The sequence below is a fragment of the Eubalaena glacialis genome, chromosome 1 (genome assembly GCF_028564815.1).
Source record: "Eubalaena glacialis isolate mEubGla1 chromosome 1, mEubGla1.1.hap2.+ XY, whole genome shotgun sequence".
NCBI lineage: Eukaryota > Metazoa > Chordata > Mammalia > Artiodactyla > Balaenidae > Eubalaena > Eubalaena glacialis.
Genome location: NC_083716.1, coordinates 1,833,609 through 1,858,038, shown reverse-complemented (window position 1 = coordinate 1,858,038; position 24,430 = coordinate 1,833,609). Strand labels below are relative to the sequence as shown.

The 24,430-nt window shown below is 53.9% G+C and overlaps 1 protein-coding gene across 1 annotated transcript in view; it reads right to left on the bottom strand.

Moving 5' to 3' along the window:
- The window catches only part of TCERG1L (transcription elongation regulator 1 like), a 190,794-nt gene that overhangs the window by 52,027 nt on the left and 114,337 nt on the right, over positions 1-24,430 (bottom strand). The window contains exons 5-6 of the mRNA XM_061191852.1: positions 12,810-12,901; positions 9,395-9,483 (exon numbers count right to left, since the gene is read on the bottom strand). Of these exons, the coding sequence (XP_061047835.1) occupies positions 9,395-9,483; positions 12,810-12,901 (181 nt within the window). The remainder of the gene's footprint in view (positions 1-9,394; positions 9,484-12,809; positions 12,902-24,430) is intronic.

Sequence of the window (24,430 nt, the reverse complement as noted above, 5' to 3'; positions counted from 1 at the left end):
CCACCCTTGAATCTCCATGCTCAGCCCAGCCGGCCACTTCCCATAGGCCGGACAGAGGGTTCAGGGGCTGAGCCTCATGTTAGGGAAACTCTGTACAGACCAGGTCCCTTTGTAGAAATGACCTTGAGTTGGTCTGTCTGATTTACTACCTGGCCAGGCCAGGTTCATGGGAGCGGTGGACCGAATAATGGCCCCAAAGAGGTCCACATCTGACTCCCTAGAACCTCTGAATGTTACCTTACATAGCAAAAGAGACCTTGCAGATGTGATTGTTAGTATCTTGAGATGGGGAGAGTAGCCTGGACTGTCCAGGTGGGTTCAGTGTCATCAGAGGGTCCTCATAAGAGAAGGGGGGGGGTCCGAGTCAGAGAAGGTGTGAGGACAGAAGCAGAAGACAGACAGACAGGCAGACACACGCACACACCTGGGGTGGGTGGGTAGGGGGAGAGAGAGATTGGAAGATGCTCCACTGCTGGCCTTGAAGTCAGAGGAAGGGGCTAAGGAATGCCGATGCTTCTAGAAGCCGGAAAGGCCTGGAACAGATTGTCGCCTGGAGTTTCCGGAGGGAACCAGCCCTGCCCACACCTGGATTCAGCTCCGTGGGGTCCGTGTTGGATTCTGACCTCCAGAGCAATGAGATGACAGATTTGTGGGGATGAAGTCTCTGAGTCTGTGGTAGACTACCCAGCACGCTTCACCCTTGGCCCCTCTCCATCCTGGGTGCCAGCATCCGGGCCTGCATCCCTCCAGCAGGGACCCAGACTCCAGCACTGTGCCCACAGCATTGGCCCCTGCTGGCCTGGTCAGCCAGGTGGAAGGCCACGACCCGCCTCTTCGGTGGACGCACCCTCCAGCTCTAGACCTGCCCTTGACCTTCAGGTGATCTTGAGAGCCACCCTCACCCTCTGTGGGCTTTGTTCCATCATCTGCACAGGCGGGGGTTGGAATGGAGATTCGTGTTGCTCTGACATGCTCACCGCTGTGGGAAAATTCAGGCAAGACGTGAGGGTCCCGCCTTTATTAGACGCTGGGTGGCTCATGGGCCCACAGGGGCTGGAAGTCGAGGGGCAACGCTGGCAAACTGGGCAAGATCCCTGCCTATGGATTGGATCCGCCCCAGCCCCAGAGAGCCCAGGCAGGGGACAGGTAACCTCTCGGGGCCTGGAGGAAGCTGCGTGCCTTTTGGTGCAGAACTCAGCTGGCATAGGACGTTTTTATTGAGTATAAAGCTGCAGATAATTATGCTGTGCTGTAGATTATGTACAATTCCGCCACTGAGTGAGCTCTCAAACAGGATTCTGGGCTAGCAGGGACCAGACCATAAACCCTGCTGGGGACTGTGGCCCCTTCCCTCTCGGACATGGCTCCGGTGGGTGATGGAGAGCTTCCTGGTGGGTCTGGGAGCTGCGCTCTTGGCAACACTGAGCACATGTTAGCTTCTGGGGACCATGGGGCAGGGTTGGGGGCGGTTGTCTGTTGTGAACGCAGGCTGTTTCCAGCTTCAACTGGATGAGAATGCAGGTGATGTCAAGTAAGAGGCAAGCAGACCAACAGCAGCACAGGGGTGATGGCAGGTCCCACCCGGGCACCTCCCTCCCTGTTGAGCGCATCAAATCAGGTTTGTCTGGGGCACAAAAGCAGCCAGTCACCTGCCCACGTGCAGGCTTCTGGAGCCTTCTTTGGCTGGGCTGTGGCTGGAAAGATTGCTCCAAGACCAAAGCTCCTGGCAGCCACCAGGGTACGTTTGTAACAGTCTGGCTTGAATTTTTTTTTTTTTCATGACGTTTGACTTCACTTGGCCTGAGTGAAAACTTCTAGAAGCATCTTTGGCTCCCTGCATCCCTGTCTATACACTTAAAAATTTAAGAGCTGCTGTGTGGACCCCAGGACCCCTGACCTCACTTGTAGGACAACGAAGTTCTGCAGCTGATACACCTGACAGGTACCGCTGTCCTGGCAGGAAGTCATCCTGTCCCCACCACCCATACACACACAAACACGCGCACACCAGAGATCTGGGCTTCACAGCCCAGCCCCCAGCAGCCTCATGCCCACAGCCGACTGGTCTATTCCCTCCTCTAAGAGTCACAGAGGGGAGCTGGGGACTGGGGGTGGGCACCCAGGAGCCCAAGGGCGTGGAGACCTGCCCTCCAGGACGGCTCTGTCTCTCTGTGTCTCAACACCTCAGACAGTGAATTCACTCTCCTGGGCCTCAGTGCCCTCATTCTTACAAGATGAGTGGACGAGGCTGTAGCCCCAGGTGATTTCTTAAATCCCCTCTGACTTGTATTCTAGCTTCTATTCTTTTCCCTTAATTTTCCAGTTCAGTCCAGGGCCCCAGTCATGGTCAGGTCAGTGCCCTCCCCGTGGATCAACCTTACGGGCAGGCGCACCCACCCCCAGCTCCCTGAGCTGGTCTGCCCTGGGCTCCGGATAATCGTGCTCAGTGGGTCACGGCCTCACCTGGAGACCATGCCCACCCCGGGGCAGCCTCCCCTAACAGCCAGGGGGTGAAAGCCTGGGACAAATCCAGGTGTTCATGGCCCAAGGCACCCAAGGCGTGGCCTCCAGCTGAGACCACATCCTCGCTTAGCCCAGCCCCCTCCTGCCCTGCGTCCCCACTGCCCCCTCCCTGGAAATCACTCCTCAGGTAACTGGTAACTCACAGGCACCCAGAGCACTGTCCCGGGTGTTGCTTCTGGGGACCCTGACTCAGGACAGACCCCAAAGGTGAGGAAGGACTAAGTATTCAGGAAGACCTTCCGAAAGCAAGGCAGCAGGTGATGTCTGGGACGGGCCACCCTCCCCCACCACCTCCCTCTTCCCTAAAGACCTGCACTCTGGGTTTTCAAAGATGAGACCTGGTCCCACCAAACACGGCCCCGCCATCGCTGCAGCAGCTGAGGGACCCGGGGAGTGACGTGCTTGCTGAGAAGGCGCAGTCAACTAGGATCTGCCGACGTGGGCAAGTCCGGGGCGTGTGACTCCGTCCCACAGGGGACAGGGTATTTCGGCGAGAATTACTGAGGAGCTGGCAGCCTCGGACGCAGAGGCAGGGAGGTGGTCATGCATCCATGGGCGCAGAGAGAGCAGCCCCGGGCCAACCCCCCAAAGGCTGCGAGAGACCAGCCTCAGCACACGCCAGCCCTCCCACTGGCTCTGGGGGGCGTCCTGAGGTCCTGGAGCCGGGGGCCTGCCGGACATGAGAAGGTTCTGGTCGGCGGGGGGCAGGGCCTGGGTAATAAGAAGCAGCTGGGAGTAGGTGAGTGAAGGTGTCCCGGCCCCTGGCTGCGGGGAATGGGCCCCGTCCTGTGCTGCTGGGGGGTGAAGAGCAACAGGGTTTCAGCTTTCAGCCCAGGCAGATGCGGACAGATGTCACCTCCACCTGATGCTGGGCTGAGGGCAGACGGCTCACCTGGGCAGGTGTCCTTCCCCGAAGAATCGGATACACTCAGACACAGGGAAACATGGGCTCCAAAAAGTCCCCCTGACACGAGGCCCCAGATGTTCTTTATCAGGTGGACACAGTTCAGTATCTCAGTTTCCTGGGTACCTGCCCCTCTGGCTCCAAGCCTGGCTATTAAGAAAGAAGCTTTCCATTGGGGGATTGACTTGGGCCAATTCTCTCTCGATGCTGGTTGGGTCTGTGCTGTACCTTTGTTGCCTCGGGGATGCACTGACTCTGTAAGCGCCCGGGGCTGCGTCCACGGATGCCCACACCACACCTTCATAGCGGGGAAGAGCCAGTGCCCAGGACCACAGTGTAGGACACATTCACAACCTCCTGCTTTCATCACCCACTGAGCCTCTCCAGCGAGGGAAGAGTGGAGCTAATTAGGGACTTAATAGGGGATTATTACCTGGGAGATAGAGGAGTGGCAACAATTAGCACGGCATATGTTCATATCTAGGCTACAAAAAACCCAGTTCCTGTGCAGTAGGGACACGTGTGGGACTGAAGCAAAGAGCTGGTGGCCAGGTAAATAAACATGATTCCCCAAGAGAAATCTGCTTATCCACTTGTTACGGTTGGTCTCAACTAGACCAAGCCAGCTGTGACATGCAAAATTAATTTTATGTATCGTTTTATGCACATTTTAAGTAATATGTATACGTTCCTCTGCTTTAATCACGCTGTATAATTTCTGGATGGTTGCCATATTCCCTCTTCTCTTTATCTGTCCGCAGATCCCAGAGGACATAATTAGTGCACCAGAGTTAGTTAGGCCTGGTACAAAGCATCCATACTTAGCAGCCCTATTATATGAAGATCTGGATTTTAGCAAATGGAAACGGGGATTGCTGGTTTGTCGTACAAAAGGATCCCCGCAGTCACCTTCACATTGCAAATCCAGATGTTTATGGGTTCTGCAAGATGGAAGTCATCTTTGCTTCTCTCTCCAAGCATCCATCTCAGCCCAGTGGGGAGAGGGGTACATGCCTTGCCACCCCCGATAAAGACACACGTAGGTCCCTCTCTCCACCTGTTGCTTGCCCCCAAGTGCCCTGTCCCAGGAGGAGTGTCCCATCGGCAGGACATTCACTGGGTCACATCCCCAGGGCTGAGGTCTCTGAACTGAAAAGGCAGCACCTCTGTGTCCTTTGCTCTCTGGTCCTCTCCTCATTCTGCCCACCTTTGTTCCTGGGAAGGGGCTGACCTGGAAGGACTGAGCAGCCCCGGCTTCACGGGGCAGGTTGGGTGAGGCACACTGGGGCCCGCAGACACGAAGATTCGAGGGAAAGAGTAGAAACCTCGCTCCCACTCTCCCTCCTGGGATATTGTGATTTATGCTCAGACATGTATATTTGGTCCCCGTCCCCGTTTCTGCACAGAGCTCCTAAACTCTTCCCAAGTGAGGAGGGAGGAGGGATGGAGGTGGAAGGAGCGTCTTCTTACTCACATCCCAGGCTCCTTCCTCCACGCCCGAGGTTATGTCAGTGAGGGACTCTGGGAAGGTCCCTAAGGAAGGGGGCTGGTGGCCAGGGGACCAAGCCTGTGATTAGAAGGTGGGAAATTTCTGTCCCCTCCCCAACCTCTGGGGAGGGGAGAGGGGCTGGAGGTTGAGTCAGTCACCACCGATCAATGATTTAATCAATCATGCCTATGGAATGAAGCCCCCCTAAAACCCCACAAGCACTGAGAGCTTCCAGGTTGGGGAACATGTGACACTTGGGGAGTATGATGCCTGGAGGGGCCATGGAAGCCCTGAGCCCCTTCCTCTTACCTCACCCTGCGCAGCTCGTCCATCTGGCTGTTCCCCAGTTGTACCCTTTTATAACCACCGATGACCTAGTAAGTAGACGGTCTTCCTGAGCTCTGTGAGTCGCTCTAGCGAATTAACTGAGCACAGAAGGAGGTGCTTCGAATCTTGATTTATAGCCGGTCGGTCAGAAGCACAGGCGACAACCTGGACCTTCACTCGGCATCTGAAGAGGGGGTACAGTCTTGTGGGTCTGAGCCCTGAACGTGGGGTCTGACAGTGTCAGGTGGGCTGACCTGCGGGACACCCAGCCGGTGCTGCAGAACCACTCCATGTGGATGGACCTCACAACCTGTGTCAGGAGTGAGGTCAAGGCTTAGGGGGGTCTTGAGAGCAGAGGACACACCGGCGCGTTTTTGTTCATCCTCTAAGCCTGGTCTCCAGCTCGGGCACCTCCGGCTGCCGCGCCCACCGACACCAATGTGCGTTTAGTGACCCGATAACCTGCCGGCTGGAGATGAGGGCAGTGGCCAGACACAGGAACGCCTCGCGTGTACCGGGGAAGCACCCGCGGGTCCTCAGCTCCCAGCTTGGGACACGGGCGCCTGGAAGGGCCCCAAGACCCTGGCAGCGTGGGAGTTGCCTGGAGGCGGGGATCCACCTGTGCCCCTGAAGGCCCCACTTGCTTTAACTTCTTTGTGAAGCTCCTGAAAGATGCTGCCTGGCAGCCCTCAGTCATTGACCGTGAACTTATGGTCCCATTTTCAAGTGGTGGAGACAGGGGACAGCACAGAAGCATCAGGCAGCCCTGCGGAGAGCGTGACCCCCACAGGAGGCTTGTTCTCACATCTCGTCCAGGACCCCAGGCCATCTTCACAGAACAAACGCCTTCCGGGCGGCTCCATCTCGACTACAGGCCAGGGCGTCCAGGAGAATCCGCCTTTGGGGACAGTAACAGTGTTTCCTCCTCTGCTGTCACATCAACCAGCCGCTGCCCTCAACCAGGCAGAGAATGTGCCGGGGACCCGCTGCAGAGTCCAGCTTCCTCAACCCGGGGGTCTCTCACTGCAGGGAGGTTTGAGCGCTGGCTTCCCTGCCAGCCTAAGAGGGCAAGATGGGGGTCGGCTGGGCGGGAGCGGGCCCGGAGTTTGACCGGCTGGGGACTTCCATGGAGAGGACGCACCACCAAGGGAAGAACCCAGTGACTTCGGACATGGAGAGGCACTCCGGGCGCTCGGCCATGAGAAGTAGAGACCCACTCGGTGGAGACAGCCGAGCTCCCCCGCGGCCCTGCCCACTCCTCTGGTCACTGCAGCCTCTGACAGCGCCTGGGGACCCGCCGGGATCCCTGGACTCACGTCTTACAGACCCAGTCACCTCCCCCAGTCTCCCCAGTGCACTGTCGTGTGGACGCCCCACTGTGAATCCCTGCTTACCAGAGAGTTAAAGGCAGCGGGTCCCTGGCACGTTCTCGGTCTGGGTGAGGGCTTCCTTACACACGTGGGCGAACTCAAGCTTCCTGGCCTGCGATGGCCGGCGGGGACGGCCGGTGGAGGAGCCAGCGTCTTGGCCTCCCGCACCTCCAGGAGGTCTCTCTGTCCTTCGCCTCCTGAGGACCTGGTTGACCCCAGGCGCAGACTGACGACTAGCCCACTCCCTGGACGGGGTCGTGGTGGGTGACCCGAGCTCACTGGGTGCAACAGGTGCAGCCCCCAGGGCGGAAGAGCTCTTCCCAGAGGCAGATTGCGGTCACACAGGGTGTGTCCTCACCAAGGCTTACGTGGGTGCAACACCAAGGTTAAGGACGCGTCGGACCACGCTGCACACAGCCTCCCCCAGTTGAGAGGGAGGGAGGCTGCAGGAGAAGCCGGTCTGGTGCTGCCCCTACGCCCCCCTGCTCCCTGCAAGGTCCAGGTCCCTCTTCCACTTTTCAGGGGATGCCCAGACCCAGCCTCCCAGGAGTGGGGTTTTTTATACACCGGCACCCTTTACCCCGGGCTGCTCAGTGAGGCCAGGCAGCCTCGCTCAGCTGGGACTGAGTCAGGAAGGCAGGGAAATAGGGGAGCAGAGGTGGGAAAGATGCCCAGGTCCAGCCGGCCGGCCTAATTCCCCCTCAGAAAGCACACCACGGCCTCGTCTCAAAGTCCGGACCGCGGCCTGGACACGCATGCCCTGCGGCACGACTTCCTCGTGCAGTGTGACAGCCTGAGCCACCAGCCTCCCTGTCCTGTGAGTCAGGAGAGGATGGCTCCCTCCATGGCTGCCACTCGGGCTGGAAGCCTGATGAATAATTCAAGGCAAAGGACCCACACAGAGGGGGAGGGGCAGCCGAGGACGGTGTGACTTCAGGATCCCAGGAAGCATTTTGTGCTGTAACACAGTATTATGGAGGAATCGAAACCACAGCTTCCACAGTTAGAAGCTTCTAGGGCCCAAGGTCATGTCTTCTCCCCAGTTATAATCCCCAAGGGCAGCATCACGTACACAGTAACAGGGCCACGCACCCGCGCTGAATTTATCCTCACCCCCAGTACGATTTGCGGCAAAGTGCGGTTGCCTTAGAAACACACGTGAGGAGTCCGGTTACAGAAGACCCCAAACAGCCTTCGTGGCGTCATAAAAAATAAATGGTTTAATTTTGTTTTGTCCCCCATTCGGTTCCTGGCACCAAGCTCCTAAAGCCCTTGGAATTAGCTAAGTGATTGAGCATCTTTTTTACTCATAAGGAGCCCCTCTGAGCACACTCGAGTTTGCGCCCACGCCCCATGCGGTGACCCTTGGGGGACGGCGCTGGGCCCGGAAGGACCCGCTACGTGATGAGAGGCTTGGTTTGTGGCCTCACCTCACGCTCTCCAGGAGGGGAGAGGGCGTGTCTAGTAATGAGACGTCCATAAAACCACCTTCAGGTCAGAGAGGTTGAACGTGGTGACCACATTGGTGTCCTGGGAGGGTGATGCCCCCAAGAGGGAATGGGGGCCCCGAGACCCCTCCCACACCTTGCCCTGTGCCTCTCTTCCACCTGGCTGTCCCTGTGTTGTGTCCTTATAATAAAACCGCTATCATAAGTAAATCACTCTTCTAAGTTCTGTGAGTCGCTCTAGCAAATTCTCAAACTGAAGGGAGGTTGTGGGAAGCCCTGAGTTCGCAATCAGCTGGGCAGAGATGCCGGCAGCCGGCTGGGTCTGAAGGAAGAGGGGTGGGACTGAGCTCTCAGCCTGTGGGGTTTTGGCTAACCCAGGAATTGGTGTCAGAAACCAACTGAATTGCAGGCCACTCTGTAGGCGTTGGAAACGCTGTGTCACTAAGTGTTAGCATAGGGAGCCCCGACCCGTGAGGCCTCCCCAGGGTGCCAAGCATTTTAGCTGAAGGCAGAGGGCGGGAGGCCCCCGGGTGCCGGCGACACCGACCATTGACCGGCCAGAGGAGCGGGTGCCCTGTCTGTCCAGTTAAGAGCACAGGTTCTCGCCGTGAGCAGGTGACCAGGGCAGGGCCGCAGGGCAGGACAGGTGCCGGAAATCACTCAGGACACCATGCAGGGCGAATGCCACGGCCGGGGACCACGGTCGGCTGCTGCTGCCGCCCTGATGATACATTAAGCGATGCCAATGGTTCTACTTCTGTTCTCTAAATTAGCTGTTCCTTCTGACTGTATCCTGCAATCTAATCTTCAGGTTTTAAAACTAATTTTACTATAATAACCTTTTTTTCTGCTTCCAAATTACTCCATTATAAAAGGACATTTAAAAAAATCAAAGTCAGTGGCTCCCTCGTGGAGGGCGCTTTGAGTGTGGCGTACTCAAAGATCAGGAATCCTCACAGGGCAGCTGCAGAGAGCCAGACACATCTTTAATTAACATCTATTCAGTTACGCTTTTTTTGGAGTAGAGGGAAAGGCCTTTGAAGCTCAAGGTGTGCTGCCGTTTCTTCAGACACTGCCTTTCACTGATATATATGCAACAACATTACTATTTTAATACATATTTGCAAATATATTCGAGCAGGGTAACTTATCACTTAAATGCTATTTTTCCGCAGAAGGTGACAACAGTGTGAAGCGCTACCTGCCAGGAGTTGCAAATTAATTTTTTAAAACAGCATTACCGATGGAGTATGCATTTCTCTTTCGTGACAACAAGCAAATGCTGGATCAGACAGGGCTCTTTCCCACAGCTCCCAGCCTCCGGGCATCTTACCAGGGGGATCCGGGCACCGGGGTGGAGGCCACGGGTCTCGTGCCTTTGGCCGCACTGTCTTCGCCTGTCACTAGGATCGATGGAGCCTCCTTTCAGTAGAGAGAGAAGGAGAGCACTTAAAAAAAAAAAATTTAAACAGTCCTCTTCAATTACAGGCAACCGAGTAAAGAATAACAAGTCTCCTGCAGACAGACCTGCCCACAGTGGCTATTAGATAATGACCTGCTCAGTAGAGCCAGCTAATGGGACCCGGCAGTCACGTGAGAATTTAGAAGTAATGGCACCACTGACCGTGTTGAGTGACTCAGACTAAGGCTTCCCTCTAATTATCTCAAATTGGCTCAGCTGCCTGCTTTTGTAGAAGCAGACACAGGCGGTGGTGGCTGAGAGTTTGCTTCTGGATGCCTTAGTGTCTTGGGGGCAGAAATTCCCACTGGATTTGTCTCTGGAGATGGGCTGACCCAGGGGCTGGAGTTACTCTACCGCCAAACACTGCCTTCAGTGGCAGGGAACCTTGGAGCGGTGAGGGTCCCAGGTGCGGCTGGGCTGGCCCGTCTGGTCCCTTGAAGGCAGGGGAAGTGACAAGCCTGTGTCCTTGCAGTGTTCCCTTGCTCCAGTGACTCCCCCCACCTCCTTCTAGAGCATCCATGTGAGGGCCGAGTTCAGGGCGTGTTCTACATTGTGCAGGTGACTGTGGTTCACAGTTGGGTTTGAAAATCACTCTGTCTCTGTCTTCATGTAGAAAATAAAGAATGTTTGAATATGACATCACCCAGAAGAAAATGAAGATTATTCCCTAAAGTTAAAAAAAAAAACAAAACCTATGGCTGGGACACTTGATCATTGTTCATTATGGACAGAATCTGGAGAGAAACAAAAGTTGTTTGAGATTAGAAAACATGGGCAATTATGACGCCAACATAAACATGGATCCAAGATTCAGATTAACTTATTTAGCTGCACTGATGTACGACATGTATCAGATTTTCTTAAACAAAGGGAAACAGAACCAAACTCCTACAGGTGGAACTGAAAAATCACCATGAGGAATTTTTTTTTTAAAAGTCAGTGCCATCTCAATTTTGGAGCAGCTATAAGAAAGAAATGAAACCATAGTGAGCACAATAAATTCTCGTGGTGAGGAAATACTTTTTTTTTCTTCTACCAGCGTTTCCATGGTTTTAATCTCAAATTTAGAATAGTATAATAAGGACTGTGTTCTCTTTCACAAAATCAGGTGAGATTAAAAGATACCAGTGCATTATTCAAAGCAGCGACCAGGTTCTGAGTTGAGAATTAATTTAATTGTCAGGAGCAATTAAAGCTCTAGATTCGTTTAAAAAGAAATTAAATGTCATCCTAAAATTTGAGGATCTGTTTCTACCATCGTCAGTGTCAGTGCTTTACGAGGTAGTGTGGGTGAGGAAACGGTTAGCCATTTGTGGGAATGATTCAAAGTCAAGGACGCCAACGCTGCCACGCCCCACGTGGGCACCGCTGCCAGGCCGGCTGCACAAGGACAGGGCAGTTGCACCAAAAGCCCACAGGCTTGTTCCAGGGCCCCCGAGGGCCATACTGGGACCAGTACTCATTCCCACCGTCCCAACCTCCTTTGAAACAGAATCGTTAGCAAGGAAAGTGTTACTTTATGAGAGCGCTGAAACATCAAATTCAAATATAAAGTGAAAAGATCACCAAGGGTCTATAAGGGTAGGAAAAACCCCCAAACAAGTCACGTGAACTCCGGCAAAACCACAGGCAACGGAGTGAACCTGCCTCCTGCTCACTCGGGAGTAGGGCCCACGACAGCAGGAGAGAACGGCCAGTGCCAGCAGAGCCAGGCAGAGGACGGACGGGAAGGGCCGGGATGAAAAGATCATCTGGACCAGGTCCAGCGCGGCCTCTGGGCAAGGACCACGGGGAACCGCATCAATTAAAGGTTAGACAGGTAAGATCCATGACATGAGGGGTGATCTCTTTCACGCCTGTCCATCCTGGTGTCTTACTGGGGTCTTCCTGGGGCCCTTCATTCACTGTGACGTATAATTACACTGACTAAATGATTTGTAATTTACGTAATTATCCCTAAGTTCATAAGTTGAAGAACAATCTTTTTGTAGAATTTTGGGGTAGTAGAAAATGTCTTTGTTTCCTATGAGAATATAACATAACTGGGAGTATTCAGAAACAGTTGTGTTAGAAATACATGTGTATATCAAGACCAGAGTTTACATTACTAATCCAATTAGAAAAACGAGGAGAGATTTTCATTATGAAGCTAATTGAAGAATGAAACCTAATGAGAGGCCTCTGAGTAGTAGATTTCCCCCACTAATTATTCAAGTAAATACGGTGGGACATGATTTCTGATGGGGACTAACACTTAAATTTGGCAAAGCTGGGGCTCTCTTGGTAATTCTCACTAATTACCAAGGTCGTCTTCTTGAGATGCACGCTGGTTATGATTTCCTGTTGGTGGTAAAAATGGCTAATCATGGAATAAAACTCCCCTTCCACACTGAAGTCATAAAAGTGAATTAGAGGCACAGAGCCCAGAGATAAAGAAAGTAGTTAAAACAGAAGAAAGACGATCTGTTTAATAAATATGTAATTCTGACACAGATGTTAATCTCTTACAGAGAAATCCTACATCAGGGAGCAACAGTTTAATTTACACTAGCGTTCGTGATCCATTTATACCATTTAGCATCGGCACTAATGATGGGGAGGAAGGCGTGGACCACAGCTGAGTGTGCCCAGGGATGTCACTAACGGGGAGCTGGCAGGACAACCGCGGGAATGGGGACGTAACAGGCTGAGGCAGAGACACACCTGGTAACAGCAAAGGAAGAGAGAATGTTCACACGACACTGGGGCAGACCAGAGGCCAGCAGTGTATCTGACAGATCAGAGCAAGTCAAGAGCCATTTGTGACTTCAAAAGCAGCAATAAAAGCTGATCTCTTGGGTTATCCGTGGGAAGAGAAATGCACCCAACACCTTCACAGTCTATAAAATGCCGTTTGGTAAACGAGCAAAGGGAAGAACCTGAGATTCTAATGTGTTCAGAAAACACAAACGTGCTGGTTTTCCTATAACAGTGAAACCAAACGCAGACCGCAGCCTCGCCTGAGGGGCGTCCAACTGCATAGCCTGGCTGCCCGCGTGCCCGTGCCTGCTGAGATGTGAGGACGGCGGACCCAGACCAGGAAGGGAAGGCCAGGCTGCTTCTGCCCGGCTCCCAGATGCACCTTCCCTTCCTCAGGGCTCTGGAGCTGTCCTGCTGGATCCGGCCCTGTTCCACACAGGGGACCGCAAAGCACCACTGCCGAGAGCCAGGTGGGAAAACAGGGGCAAAGGCCGTGCGGGCCCCGCAGCCCCCAGCCCAGGGTTTCCCGTCTTCACAGCCCACTGACCTTGGCTGGTCTGTCCCCCGCCGGGCTCTTCGTCTCCCCGTGCAGCATCAGGGCCGGAGGGCAGGGTGCCCGGCTGTGCTCTCTGCTTTTATCTGCGGGGCCAAAACAACTGTCGTTAGCATCCGTTTGTCCTGTCAGTTTGTAAAACTGAACAAGGACAAACAGTGGCTTGGAGAATTCGGAGTGGCGGTGCACACGGTGCATCCCACGGGAAGCTGTGCCGACTGTGGTGCTGACCACGCCTCCGCTGCGACCTCATGGCGAGGTCCTGGCAACCCCATCTGAGCCTGCACAGTGCTATCCACGGAGCACTTGGCCACGCACGCATCCTGGACCAGGCCACGTGGGTCACGATGGACGGCACTCAGGTCTCCCTGACAGGGGGGCCAACGCGGGCAGCAGGGCCAGGCTTCCGTAGGCTTCAACAGCCAGTGGCCGTGATGGGCCACCCTGAGCTCTGTCCCAACAGGGGCTGGGGGTCCATGCTGGCCAGACTTCCCGTTACCGTTGTTTGCCCATCATTGAAGTGGACCCTGGCCCCCATGGGTGGCCTGCACAGTGCTTTGACTGTGTAGACAGTGACTGTCTGGGAGGAGGGAGGGGAAAGTGGCAACAACCTGACTCCAGATATGAAAACAGACTTAGGCTTCATCTTATTCAGAGACGTTGCATAGCCTCAGACGTCTGCGGGCAGTGACGGACAGCAAGATTAACTGCGGTGTTAGGACCAAGGATTAGTAGAAACACCAAGCCACCTAAACACACCAGCCTCACAAATAGGTAAATTCACCAAGGAGACCCTGGAAGGGTCTGGAAGGGATTGCTTGACCTGGAGCTCCTGTCTGTGCAACACAGTTGAGAAGGTCCCAGGGTCTCTCCTTCCCAGGGGAAGGGAGGAAAGAAGGATTGAGCATCGCTCTGTGTGTGTGTGTGTCTGTGTGTTCTCATGAGTGTGCATGTGTGTGCATGTGTGTGCATGCTTGGGCTTGGCTCCCACTGGGGGCCCGGCCATGGTGCCACGGTGGGCATCGGTACCTGGCACCCTAGTGGCTGCAGAGCCAGGTCCAGGCTGCAGGGCAGCCGCCCCAGAGCCTGGATGAGGAAGCAGGCACCCCACTAACAACTGTACATCAGAGATGCAGCAGTGCCCCGGGGCCAGCTCTGGACTTGGACCAAAAGTCCAGTCCCCACAGAGGTGCTGCGTCTGGACGAGGCAGAAGCACGCGGGAGCCAGCCCTGAGGCCCCGCCTCCACCTGTCACGGACATGGATGGACGGACAGAGGTGGTTATGACCACAGCCAGGCTTGCTGTCACTCTGAAGAGTGGCCTGGCCTGCAGGCTCTCCCCAGGGGCCAGCTGGCTGGTCCTGGCTGTTAAAGGGACCTTAGCTCAGGCTGGTGGCAAACAGACCGAGCATGGACCCCAGACCTTGCAGCTTCCGACTGCCCTCACATCTCCAAACCGCGTGCGTCTGGAGCCTGGAATGCACATCCCCTTCACACGGGGGTGGTCAGTGCCGACCACTGGGCTCCCGGGCAGCTGTGACCACCACCCAGAGGCTTGCCTCGGGCCTGGCAACACCATGTACAGGGCCATTTCACCATTGGCCTTGGGGAAGGAACTGTAAACCAAACCTCAGTCAACAAACCACACCCCAGCCTCGAGGGCAGTGGAGCTACTTTATCATCCCTCACGGGGACCAGCAGAGCCCCTGGGCCACATTAGCGTTTCCAGAACCTGTAAGAATGACCCCCCATAGCCTGGCTTCTTGTCAAGGTGCAGAGGGCTGTGCGGGGCCAGGACGGCTCCATACCGGGCACTCCTGTCCCCGCCCCCTTCCTGTGTGTGCAAAACAGGCCAGCGCGTCACACCGTCTACAAGAGACAGAGGAGCCGATAGATGGGGAGGATTTAGGGAAACGGTAACTTGCTCGGTGACACTGAGGCTCTGCTTGAAAAAACAGAGGCAGAGACAAGTGTGGCCCAGAGAACAGACACCCCAGGAGAGGGGGCTTCGTCATGCGATCATGCGACTGCATCCCTCGCGTCTTACGCTGTGTGTGGGACAGCACGTCCCCAAGTCAACCACGCGGGCCTCACGGACGTCCATGTCAGACCACCCTCTCCAAGCTTCCTCCCGTGGCTGCCTGCTCCTCTCCTTTACTCGGAGACCCTTCGTGAGGAGGAGACCCAATGCTCTAACCCCCCGGCAGCCCCCAGCAACAAGATTTTCCTCGTCTGGTAGACAGAGCCATAAAGCAAAGGTGGATGGTTCCACTGAGTCAACAGTAGATTCTCTGACACCCTGTTCCCGCTCGTCCTGCAGAGCCCGGCGTGTCACGAGGTCTAGAGCCGGGGACCCCCGTCTGGGCTTCAGCTCAGGGCCTGATCCCACCAGCCACCAACTCCGTGCCAGACGGGAACGGGGGTTTGCCAGAGGGCATCCGTGGGGCAGTCCTGGAACCCAGCCCTTCCCGCCACTACAGCTGAGGAACAGGATGGGCGGCTGGTGCCCAAGGTGGGCAGAGGGGGTTTGCAAGGATGCCTGGGTGTGGGCAGCCTTAGCAAGAGGTCTACACCGGCCAGAAAAGCGCAAGGGCCTGGGCCGGGGTGGGGGGAACACTGAGGAGACAGCCACGGAGGGTGGTGTCTGAAGAGGCCACCAGAGCAGCTCTTATGAGAAAGAGAGGCCGGGGACACAGAGACACTGCCTTGCCCAGGAGACCAAGGCTGCAGAACCTCCCCAGAGCCGCCCGCAGGACCTGGGACCCTCGACCCCTGCTCTGTGAAGGAGGCCAGAGAACAAAAAAGAAGCTGAACTCCCCCCGCTCCCACCTCCCAGCAAGGCCCAGGGAAGGGGGAGAAAAGCTTGAACTTGCAATGAAGTGGAAGGGTCTGGGTTATGACCCTGGGCTCTACTTTCTAATTGCTGGACCGAGACCTGAGCTGTGACCAGAAATGAGCAGCTTTCCACCACCTGAGCACACGGTGTGGGCTCCTTCCCAGTCCGCACGGGCCGTGCCCGGAGGGAGGGGCCGTGTGCCAATGCGGGGGCTCCACACAGAAAGCAAAGCAATCGGGCGTCCCTGGAAACGTGAGGATCTTCTCACCTCATGCAAATAATACACGTTGTGAAAAAAGTGTGAGGAAACTGACCGCAAGGCCCTGTGCTCATCATAACGCAATTCTCAATGAGGGTAGTCTTGCTTGCGTGTATTCCCTCGTTATTCTGAGAAAATATATTAATTTTTTTCCCTTTATTGAAAACACTTCATCTTTGTAAAAATCAGCTCTTCAAATCTGGCATTTGGGCTCCATGCACGGCGTTGCTCGCCATGACGGCTTCTTTGCAAAGATGGTCCTGATCGTCACGCTAAAGGCCCTCACGGCACACGCGTCCCCCAGAGCGCCTGTGACGATGTTGAGCCTCGCCCTGCACGGCTTCCTTAAGAGCCGGCCCCTCCTGCAGCCGTGGCTCGCGCAGCCTTGCTGCTGGGCTGAGCCGGGGCACCCAGATCCCTCTCGTAACAGCCTGGGTCTCCACGTTCGTCCTGGAAGAGCCGATGCTACGTCTCCCCGAGGGCCGCTCCGGGGCCCACTCTGACCTGCTTAACCACGCGTGCTTTGGGCCTCTCCACAAACCCAGATGAAGCTGCCATCACATGCTCCCTTGGGTGTCAAAGAGAACTAGTTTGTGGAGGAGAAGCAACAAGTCTGAAGGCCTGGTGCTGAAGTGCTTACGGGCGTGCATGACGCCTTTCCACCCTGTGAGGGGGGGCAGGATGGTCAGATCTTTTGGGGCGGTTGGTCTATTGATCAAGCCCAGCCCTGAGAGGGGAAGAGCTCTCAGATAGTTTGCTTTTCCTCCTGGCAGGGCTGAGCGACAAGGAGGCCCAGAAAGGTCGCATGGAAGCCGGGAAGAAGAAAGGGGGCCTGTGTGAAAACTGCCACACAATCCACTGAAAACACGTATTTGCTGCTTGTACAGAATCCAGCACAACCCTGGCTGTTTGTGGGGAGAAGTGGGGGGAAGTGGAGTGAGCAGTTAGACAGCACGTTCCCTCAAAATGCTGCAGGAGTTGGCAAGGGTGACGGGAGGGGATACACAACAGCCCTCGGAAGGTGAAGAGTTGGCATAACTTGTCCCGTGGAACAAAGGGGACAGAAAAGCCATGCTCCTTCTCATAGGCGAGACTTAGCTGTGGAAACGCCTAGCTCAGCGATCAATCAACCTCGTTTCCCTAAAAGAAGAGTGAGGTGGGCTTGCTGTGTCCTAATCTGAGGTCAGGGGTCCAGGTCAGCTTCCCAGCATGTCACTTCTTGGTCATTAGTCCCCATCTAAGCCACCTGTTCTCTTAGAGTCCCGGGGACGTGAAGACTCAAAGTTATCTGGTATCAGGCCTCAGACCAAAGATGGCTCATATACAATGGTAATGGGACAATAGCTATACACCCAGAACTATATTGAACAAAGCACTAGGATTGTTTTAAACATTTAAGAATTGCTTTCTTAATTATTAACATAAAGAACCACTGCAGACGAGTCAAAATTGTCTAACTTGTCAAAAAGATATGAAAACACGTCAGCATCTTTTAATTCAAAAGGTGACTCTGAAATTCAATCTCATTTTAATCCAATACATTTTGCCCTCCCTTGGTCTCAGTTTCCTCATCTATAAAATGGACCAATCTCCTAAGTGTCTTCCAATTCTGGGATTCTGAAAGTCAACAGGACATCTGGAACTGTTTGGGGTATATTCCCCCAAAATAGAAGATATAAGCAGTGAACCTGGAGGGTCAGAATAATCTTCTGGTTTCCTGCTGGGGAAGAAGGAAATGGATTAACCCCAAGGAAGAAGGCAGAAGAGACAGTTAACCTTTTCTATCCTGAAAACCAAGAGTGGCTTCTGACGAATTCGGAATTAGTGGGGAATCTCCTCTTAGACCAAGGGGACCCCTGATCCACAGATGGTCTGCACCACACGACCCTGACTGTGACCTCCTGGGGGAGCCCGTGAGGTTGGGGGGACAGCAGGATGACCTGAGTTCCCTGGTCACTGCAGACCATCGGCCACGATGGGAAGGCTGACAAAGCCAGCCCACACCACTAAACCCCACGTGCGCACAGGCCTCCGCCTGCAGAGACTGGAAGTGAACAGACGGGTCCCTGCCGGAGACTGTGCTCAGAAACAGAGGCTTCTCTCCAGTGACCCCCCAAGTCCTGGAGAAGCCTGTGTAGGAGATGGGGTGCTAGGGGCAATCCTGGAGTCTTGGGGTCCCATTTTCTGTGTTTGCCACGATCTAGTGACCCCACTTCCATATATGAATCTTCGCACCTCCAAGAACCAATAGCGTATCACCCACTTAAAGAAATGTCTTAAGGAGAAAAATGAATGGTATTTTAATCTTGAATACTGTCTCCTGTAAGTGCTGCCTTAAAATAATTTCTGCGATGCTTAAGCAAAGTGGAAACAATCACCTCATTTTACACCTAAGAAAACTAGACAAGGCCTTCTAGCCTCCACTGTAACTGAAGATCACTTTCAGGCAAATGGCAAATCATTTGTGAGTCCTCCTACATTTTTCATAGGCAGTGATTTCCCAGAGTTGACAAGCTGCAGAGAGAATTCATTTTCTACCGGTTTGTAACACCCTGGGCTTCCCTTTGCAGGAACAAAGGGTTTTAAAACACTCACATTAGAGGCCTTGAACTTGGCTTCCTCCACAAGAAAGGATCATAGCACTGCCACGTGGCTCCACCCCTGTAACACGGCTCCACCCCTGTAACCTGACTGTTGCCCACTCCTGCAAAGTGACCACACTACACGTAGCTTGTCTCCATCTCCTCGGGCCCAGCCAGGATCTCAGGCCAGGGCTTCCGGACCCTGCTGCTGGCCTGACTGACTTAACAAGGGTCTGATGTCACCTTTGCCCAGAAGGGCGGTGGAGATGATGGGCCATCCTCACCAGACTGTCCTAGAGCCTGAAGCACGCCGGTCCTCTCGTGAAGGCAGGCCGCATTAGATGACAGGGAGCCACATTAGAACGGAGATGCAGGAAACCTGCCCGCAGCACGGCGAGCTGTTGAACACTGATGGTCAGAGCACTCCTGCCCTGTTTTCATCAGGAGACACGGAGAAGGGCACAGTCACTGCCTCACCTGGACGTGGGGCTCCCAGAGCAGAGGAATGTCAGGGTCTGGGAGGGAAACTGGCTCCAGTGCTGTGCCAGCCCAGAGAGCTACTCCCAAGGCACCCGGGCACCGCAGCCCCCCAGGAGCAGGCCCAGAGGAAGCTGGCACCCAGGGACAGTGTGTATCCAGGGGATGCTCAAGAGGGTTGGCTGCCTAGTCCACACCCCTGACCTCAGTAAACATGTGTTCAGTGGATGAATGGATGAATGGATGCATGAGCTGCATGTGAGTCCTGTGCAATTTCAAACACATGTTCAAAGTTCTAATTATCATCCCCAAATAGGGATATCAGAGGCAAAAGAGACGCATTAAATGAGACAATTTCTATAAGAAAAGAAATTAAAAATATTCTGTGCACTTCGTCAGATGTATGGTGAGCCAACTCGGACCAGGAAAAGAGGAGAGGCTGGATGGAGAGATGGAGGTGGAGGTGGAGACTGGGAGGGAGAGGAAGAGGGAGATTCCTTAGACTACAAAACCATCATTTAAAACACTTCTCTCTGGTTCAGGTAGAGCATGTTGCAAAAGTGCAGCATTCAACCTTTTCCAAAAAGCAGAAATCCATTTCACAGTCCCAGGCTGAGTTATGTCAGCAACGCCCACCTTTCAAGGCAGCACAGGAATTACAGCTGCTGAAAGAGGGAAAACACCCGCCCATCACTCTACGTCGCCCTGGGGATGCCAGAGAGCACACACCTGGCAGTGCTTGTTCCACCAAAGTGGGTGTCACAAGAGTCACAGCTGGGCTTGTCATGGCGGTTACCCTGAGGACTTGAGCTGGCACCAGGGGCTCAGGTGCCCATCCACCTGAGAGGCCAGGGTGCACCCCCAACACACACAGGCACATGCTTACACGCAGACAGACGTACACACGCACGTACCCACACACACAGAAAAGACTACTATTTTGATGATTTTTCAACCATCGCAGAAGTTAAATGCATTATACAGAAATCCACTGCTTAGTTAGGTTACTCTCTGGTCCACCCATGTCAGAAAAGAATGGAAAAAAAGATGACATATGTGTGCAGGAAGTGTGATGACTTTTTCTACAGCTGACATCAAAAATAAGTTGTCTCTGTTATAAGAACTATATATACTATGCATTGCTTTCAAAACACGGACAGCATCTTTGAAAATTGTCCTACGGTCTATCATTTCCCCTCTTCTGACTCCGAGGGCACTCTGCCACCTCCTCTTGCTTGGGCGCTCACACCTGCAGGCACGTGACGGGCAGAGTGTGTGCTGTGCCCCCGCCTCCAGCAAGCCTCCCGCGGCCACAGCTAACAGCCACCTCCGGGGCTGGCACCGAGCAGCGGCATGGGACAAACGTCAGCTGGTGGGCAGGTGAAAGGCTGGAGGGCAGGCTCCCAGGACAGGACTCCCCACGATGCCCCCTGTACGCTCCCCCCATATCTCCCGTCTCCACCGACGTCTGACCGTTCTAGATCCAGACTCCAGTTTCTTTTCGTCTTGAATGACATTTGCACTCCCAGACTGTAGCCGTCCAGCCCCCAAGCCCCTCTGCTGTGGTCCTTTTCCCTCTAGTAACAGGGCCTGCATGGTGCCATTTTTTACCTAAGGGGCCTCTACCTTCCTGGACAGTTATTAAGTCTCTTCCTTCTCTTTGTTCTGAGGCTTTTTCAAGCTCCCTCATGTCCCTCGCGGAGCTTTAACAAACCGCGGCTTCCACAGGGGACTGAAGTCACGGGGGAGGGAGGTTCTGACCTCGTGTGGTCAAAATGGCAAAGCCAGACGCCTCCCCGCCCGGCAGGTGCAGACCTCAGCCCATCCCCGGGCCCCTCAGAGCTCTGCCTCAGAGCTGAAGTCTCCTCGGGAGGGCCGCCTGAGGAAGCTTCGTCCAGCCTCGGCACCCTGAGGTTGCCTGTTTTAATAGGATAATGAATTTAAAACAAGACAACGGCCAGCGTGATGCTCCCAGGAGCTTAGCAGTGAGATTCTCGTGGGCTGGTGCAAGGAATGAGAAAGCCCGCCGGATGAGGTCCTCGCAGTCGTTTAGGACAAGGATGACATGGTTGGGAGTTTGAAGGTCTCTCGTTCCATCAGCTGAGCTTCAACAAATGTAACGACGAGCATCTCATGACTCCTGAGAGCTCCTCCAAAGGCCTGAAGGAGGCCCCTCGGGGCTGAGCGTGATTCCAGGGTCTCACTCGACAGGCGGGGCTCCTCCACCCTCGGGGACAGGACCCCCAGCTCTTGCGAGCACTGGCCTTAAGGTAGAACCTGGTCGTGGGGACTCTCCCCCATCCCCCAGACGTGAGGGCTCCCCAACGCTGGGGCTCCGGGGGAAGCACACGACACGGGGCGGCCTCCCCCCGCCCCACCTCCCAGGTGTCTCCAGATCCCTCAGGACCCAGCATCTGCCTCAGTGTAAATGCTGCCAGGTTGACTGTCCAGTTTCCACACCTGCTGGCTCTCTCTTTTATCAAGTTAAAGAAGAGAATCAAGAGACAGGACTCCACTGTACACTCCAAAGAGCCCCAGATTAATTGTTTAATGAGAAAACACAGCAACTCCAAGAGAGAAGTGTTAACTCCTTCATTGGACTCAAGCATTTAGTAACTCGACATGATCCTTGATGCTGGTTTTGGTCCCTTGGGGACACGCTCCTGTATGGTCCCCACCGAGGGGGGCCTATGATTCTCTCTCCTGGGGACACCGGGTAAACATCCCTCCCTGGGGGACCTGTGTGGGCACCTGTCAACACATCCCCACCTGCCCTCCCTGCGGTGGGAAGGGTGAGTGGGGCCTCGTCACAGAGTGGATGGGTGGGGTCCCCAGGCCACCGGGGTAGGAGCTACACCCGTGAGCAGCCCCGGGGGAGAACCTCTCTGTTTCCTTTCCTGGGTCCTGGTGACAGCCCATGCTGTGCTTAAGGGCAGGACTGGCTCCAGTTAAAAATATACAAACATCAAATTGGTATCATTTAAGTTAATTTTTAAACTTTCTTCTCTATTCGATAATGCACTAAGCAGAGGTGTCAAGACACCGCTGTTTAAAGCGCTGGGATGTGAAGAGCTCAGCCTGTCCTGTCCCACAGGCCACTGGGCCCCCCCGGGTTCCCCTGGGTGTCAACCTCACAGCAGCCAGGAGGCCAAGCCAGCCTAGCCCCAGGAACCTGGGAAGTTCAGGCAAAGCCCAACCACCAGTAAGACCACCATGGAGGGCTGGGAGACGGGGGCTTCCAGCAACTTCTTCAAATCCAAGGTCACTAAAGCAAGGATCACAGATTTTTATTTGATTTGGGTTTTGAGGTTAATGGAAAGGTTACTAATTTCTGATCTACAGCAGACGAATAGAACCTGCACCGGCACGTCACAGTGATGGAAACAGTGCCCACACAGCGATGGTTTTGTCACACTGCTGATCAGGGCGGGTCCTTCCGTGAGAGGGGGCCCACGTACCCTGATTCCCCAGAAGCCACTTCTGATCTGACCGCAGAGGGGTGACTGCCAGTAGGTTCAGTAGTCACCACATTCTTGTTTCTGCACCTGGTGACAGCAGTGCTCCAAAAGGCTCACGACAGTTTCTTCATTTTTTGGTCAAAACATGTGGCAGGTATGGCCCTGCTCTAATGTGGCATGAGGTACAAGGTGGGTAGAGGGAAAAGAAAGGCACGTGAGGACTTGAGGACATGGGGAGGGGGAAGGGTAAGCTGCGATGAAGTGAGAGAGTGGCATGGACATACATACACTACCAAATGTAAAATAGATAGCTAGTGGGAAGCAGCCACATAGCACAGGGAGATCAGCTCGGTGCTTTGTGACCACCTAGAGGGGTGGGATAGGGAGGGTGGGAGGGAGACGCAAGAGGGAGGGGATATGGGGATATATGTGTACGTATAGCTGATTCACTTTGTTATACAGCAGAAACTAACACAACAATGTAAAGCACTTACACTCCAATAAAGATGCTTAAAAAAAAAAAAAAAAAAGGCACGTGAAGCCAGGTGAGCTGCAGGCCTCAGGACCAACCAACCTTGCAGCCAGGGGCGCCTGGGAGTGGACAGGACAGGTCCCTCTGGAGCTGGCAGGTGAATCTACAGGTGGAGGGAGGGTCCAAAGATGGATAGGGGTTGGGACAAGGGGGCGGGAACAACTTATGGAGACAAGGAATAGCAAGTTCCAGAGCTGAGACCCACATCCGGGATAGGACTCGGACCACAGGTGCCAGGGTAGGTGACAGAAGGCAGGGCCCAGTGGGGAGATGAGGCCACTCAGGCCAGCGAAAGAGCAGCCATCCCCCTTCCTTCCGCCCATGTGGATATGACAAGGAGCAATGAAAGCTAAAAATACGAGGACAATGGCATATGAAATTGTCAATATAAATAATGTTATACATACTACATTATACATAGTATATTATAGAGTGCTTTATACATGTAACAAAATAATTAAATTTTATTTTCACACTGAAGATTTTTTCAAGGCTACTAGCTACTGTTACTATTATTTCATAGAAAAGGAATCTCAAGAGAGGCCTGTAGCAGTCTTAGGAGCCTTTTGACAATGCTAAAATTAAATGGTAGAGTCTTAGAGTTCAGATATCGTATTTAACACATTAGTTATCTTGGCATAAGTATTCATGGCCTCAGATTTTAAAACATTCTCAAAGTACATTTTTATATAACCTTTAGTTATATATGGAAGAGAAACGCATGATTAAATATATTCATATTCTAAATTACATCATTAGATTTTATTGAATAGGAACATTTATGTCAAAAAAAAAGAAATTCAATATTAAAGCAATTGTAATGTAAAAGGGAGATTTGTGAAACCCTTGTTGCTGGAATGGGAATTATGATCACTGAGCGTGTTCTATTATTAGCAATGTCCAGCCCCGTGAAGAGGAGGTGTGTGGCTGGGCCCTTGGGTTTGATGTGGCCGTTGGAGGGGATTCTCATCTTGAGGAACTTTAGGGCTCAGGACAGGGGGGCACAGCCTCCCCTCAACACACTGCCCACCAAGGAACTGAAGCAGCCGTCCCGAGTCTGAGGAATCTCCTGGGTCTGTGTGGTTGGGACATACCCTCTGGTTCTCCTGCCGGGGCTGGGCCCTCCCCCAGCAATGGGTCCCTGGCCTGGGAGGAGGGAGCTGCAGTGGGGTTCAGTTAGGGACCACCCTCTCCCTTCACCTGGTTTGGGAAGCTCAGGAACCAGGGAGTTTGGCACAGCAGCCACTGCATCCTGGGGGACCAGACTGGTGTTGGGCTCAGCACAGAGACTGGGGTTCGGAATCAGGCAGGCCTGGGAGTCTAAACCCAGCTTAGCCACTTACTAGGCCTGAAATATGGGGACAATCTCTCACCTCCTTTGAGTTTCAACTTTTCCAACAGAACAGGAAAAATAATACCTTAGTCAGCTCAGGCTGCTATAACAAAATACCATAGATGAGGTGGCTTAAAC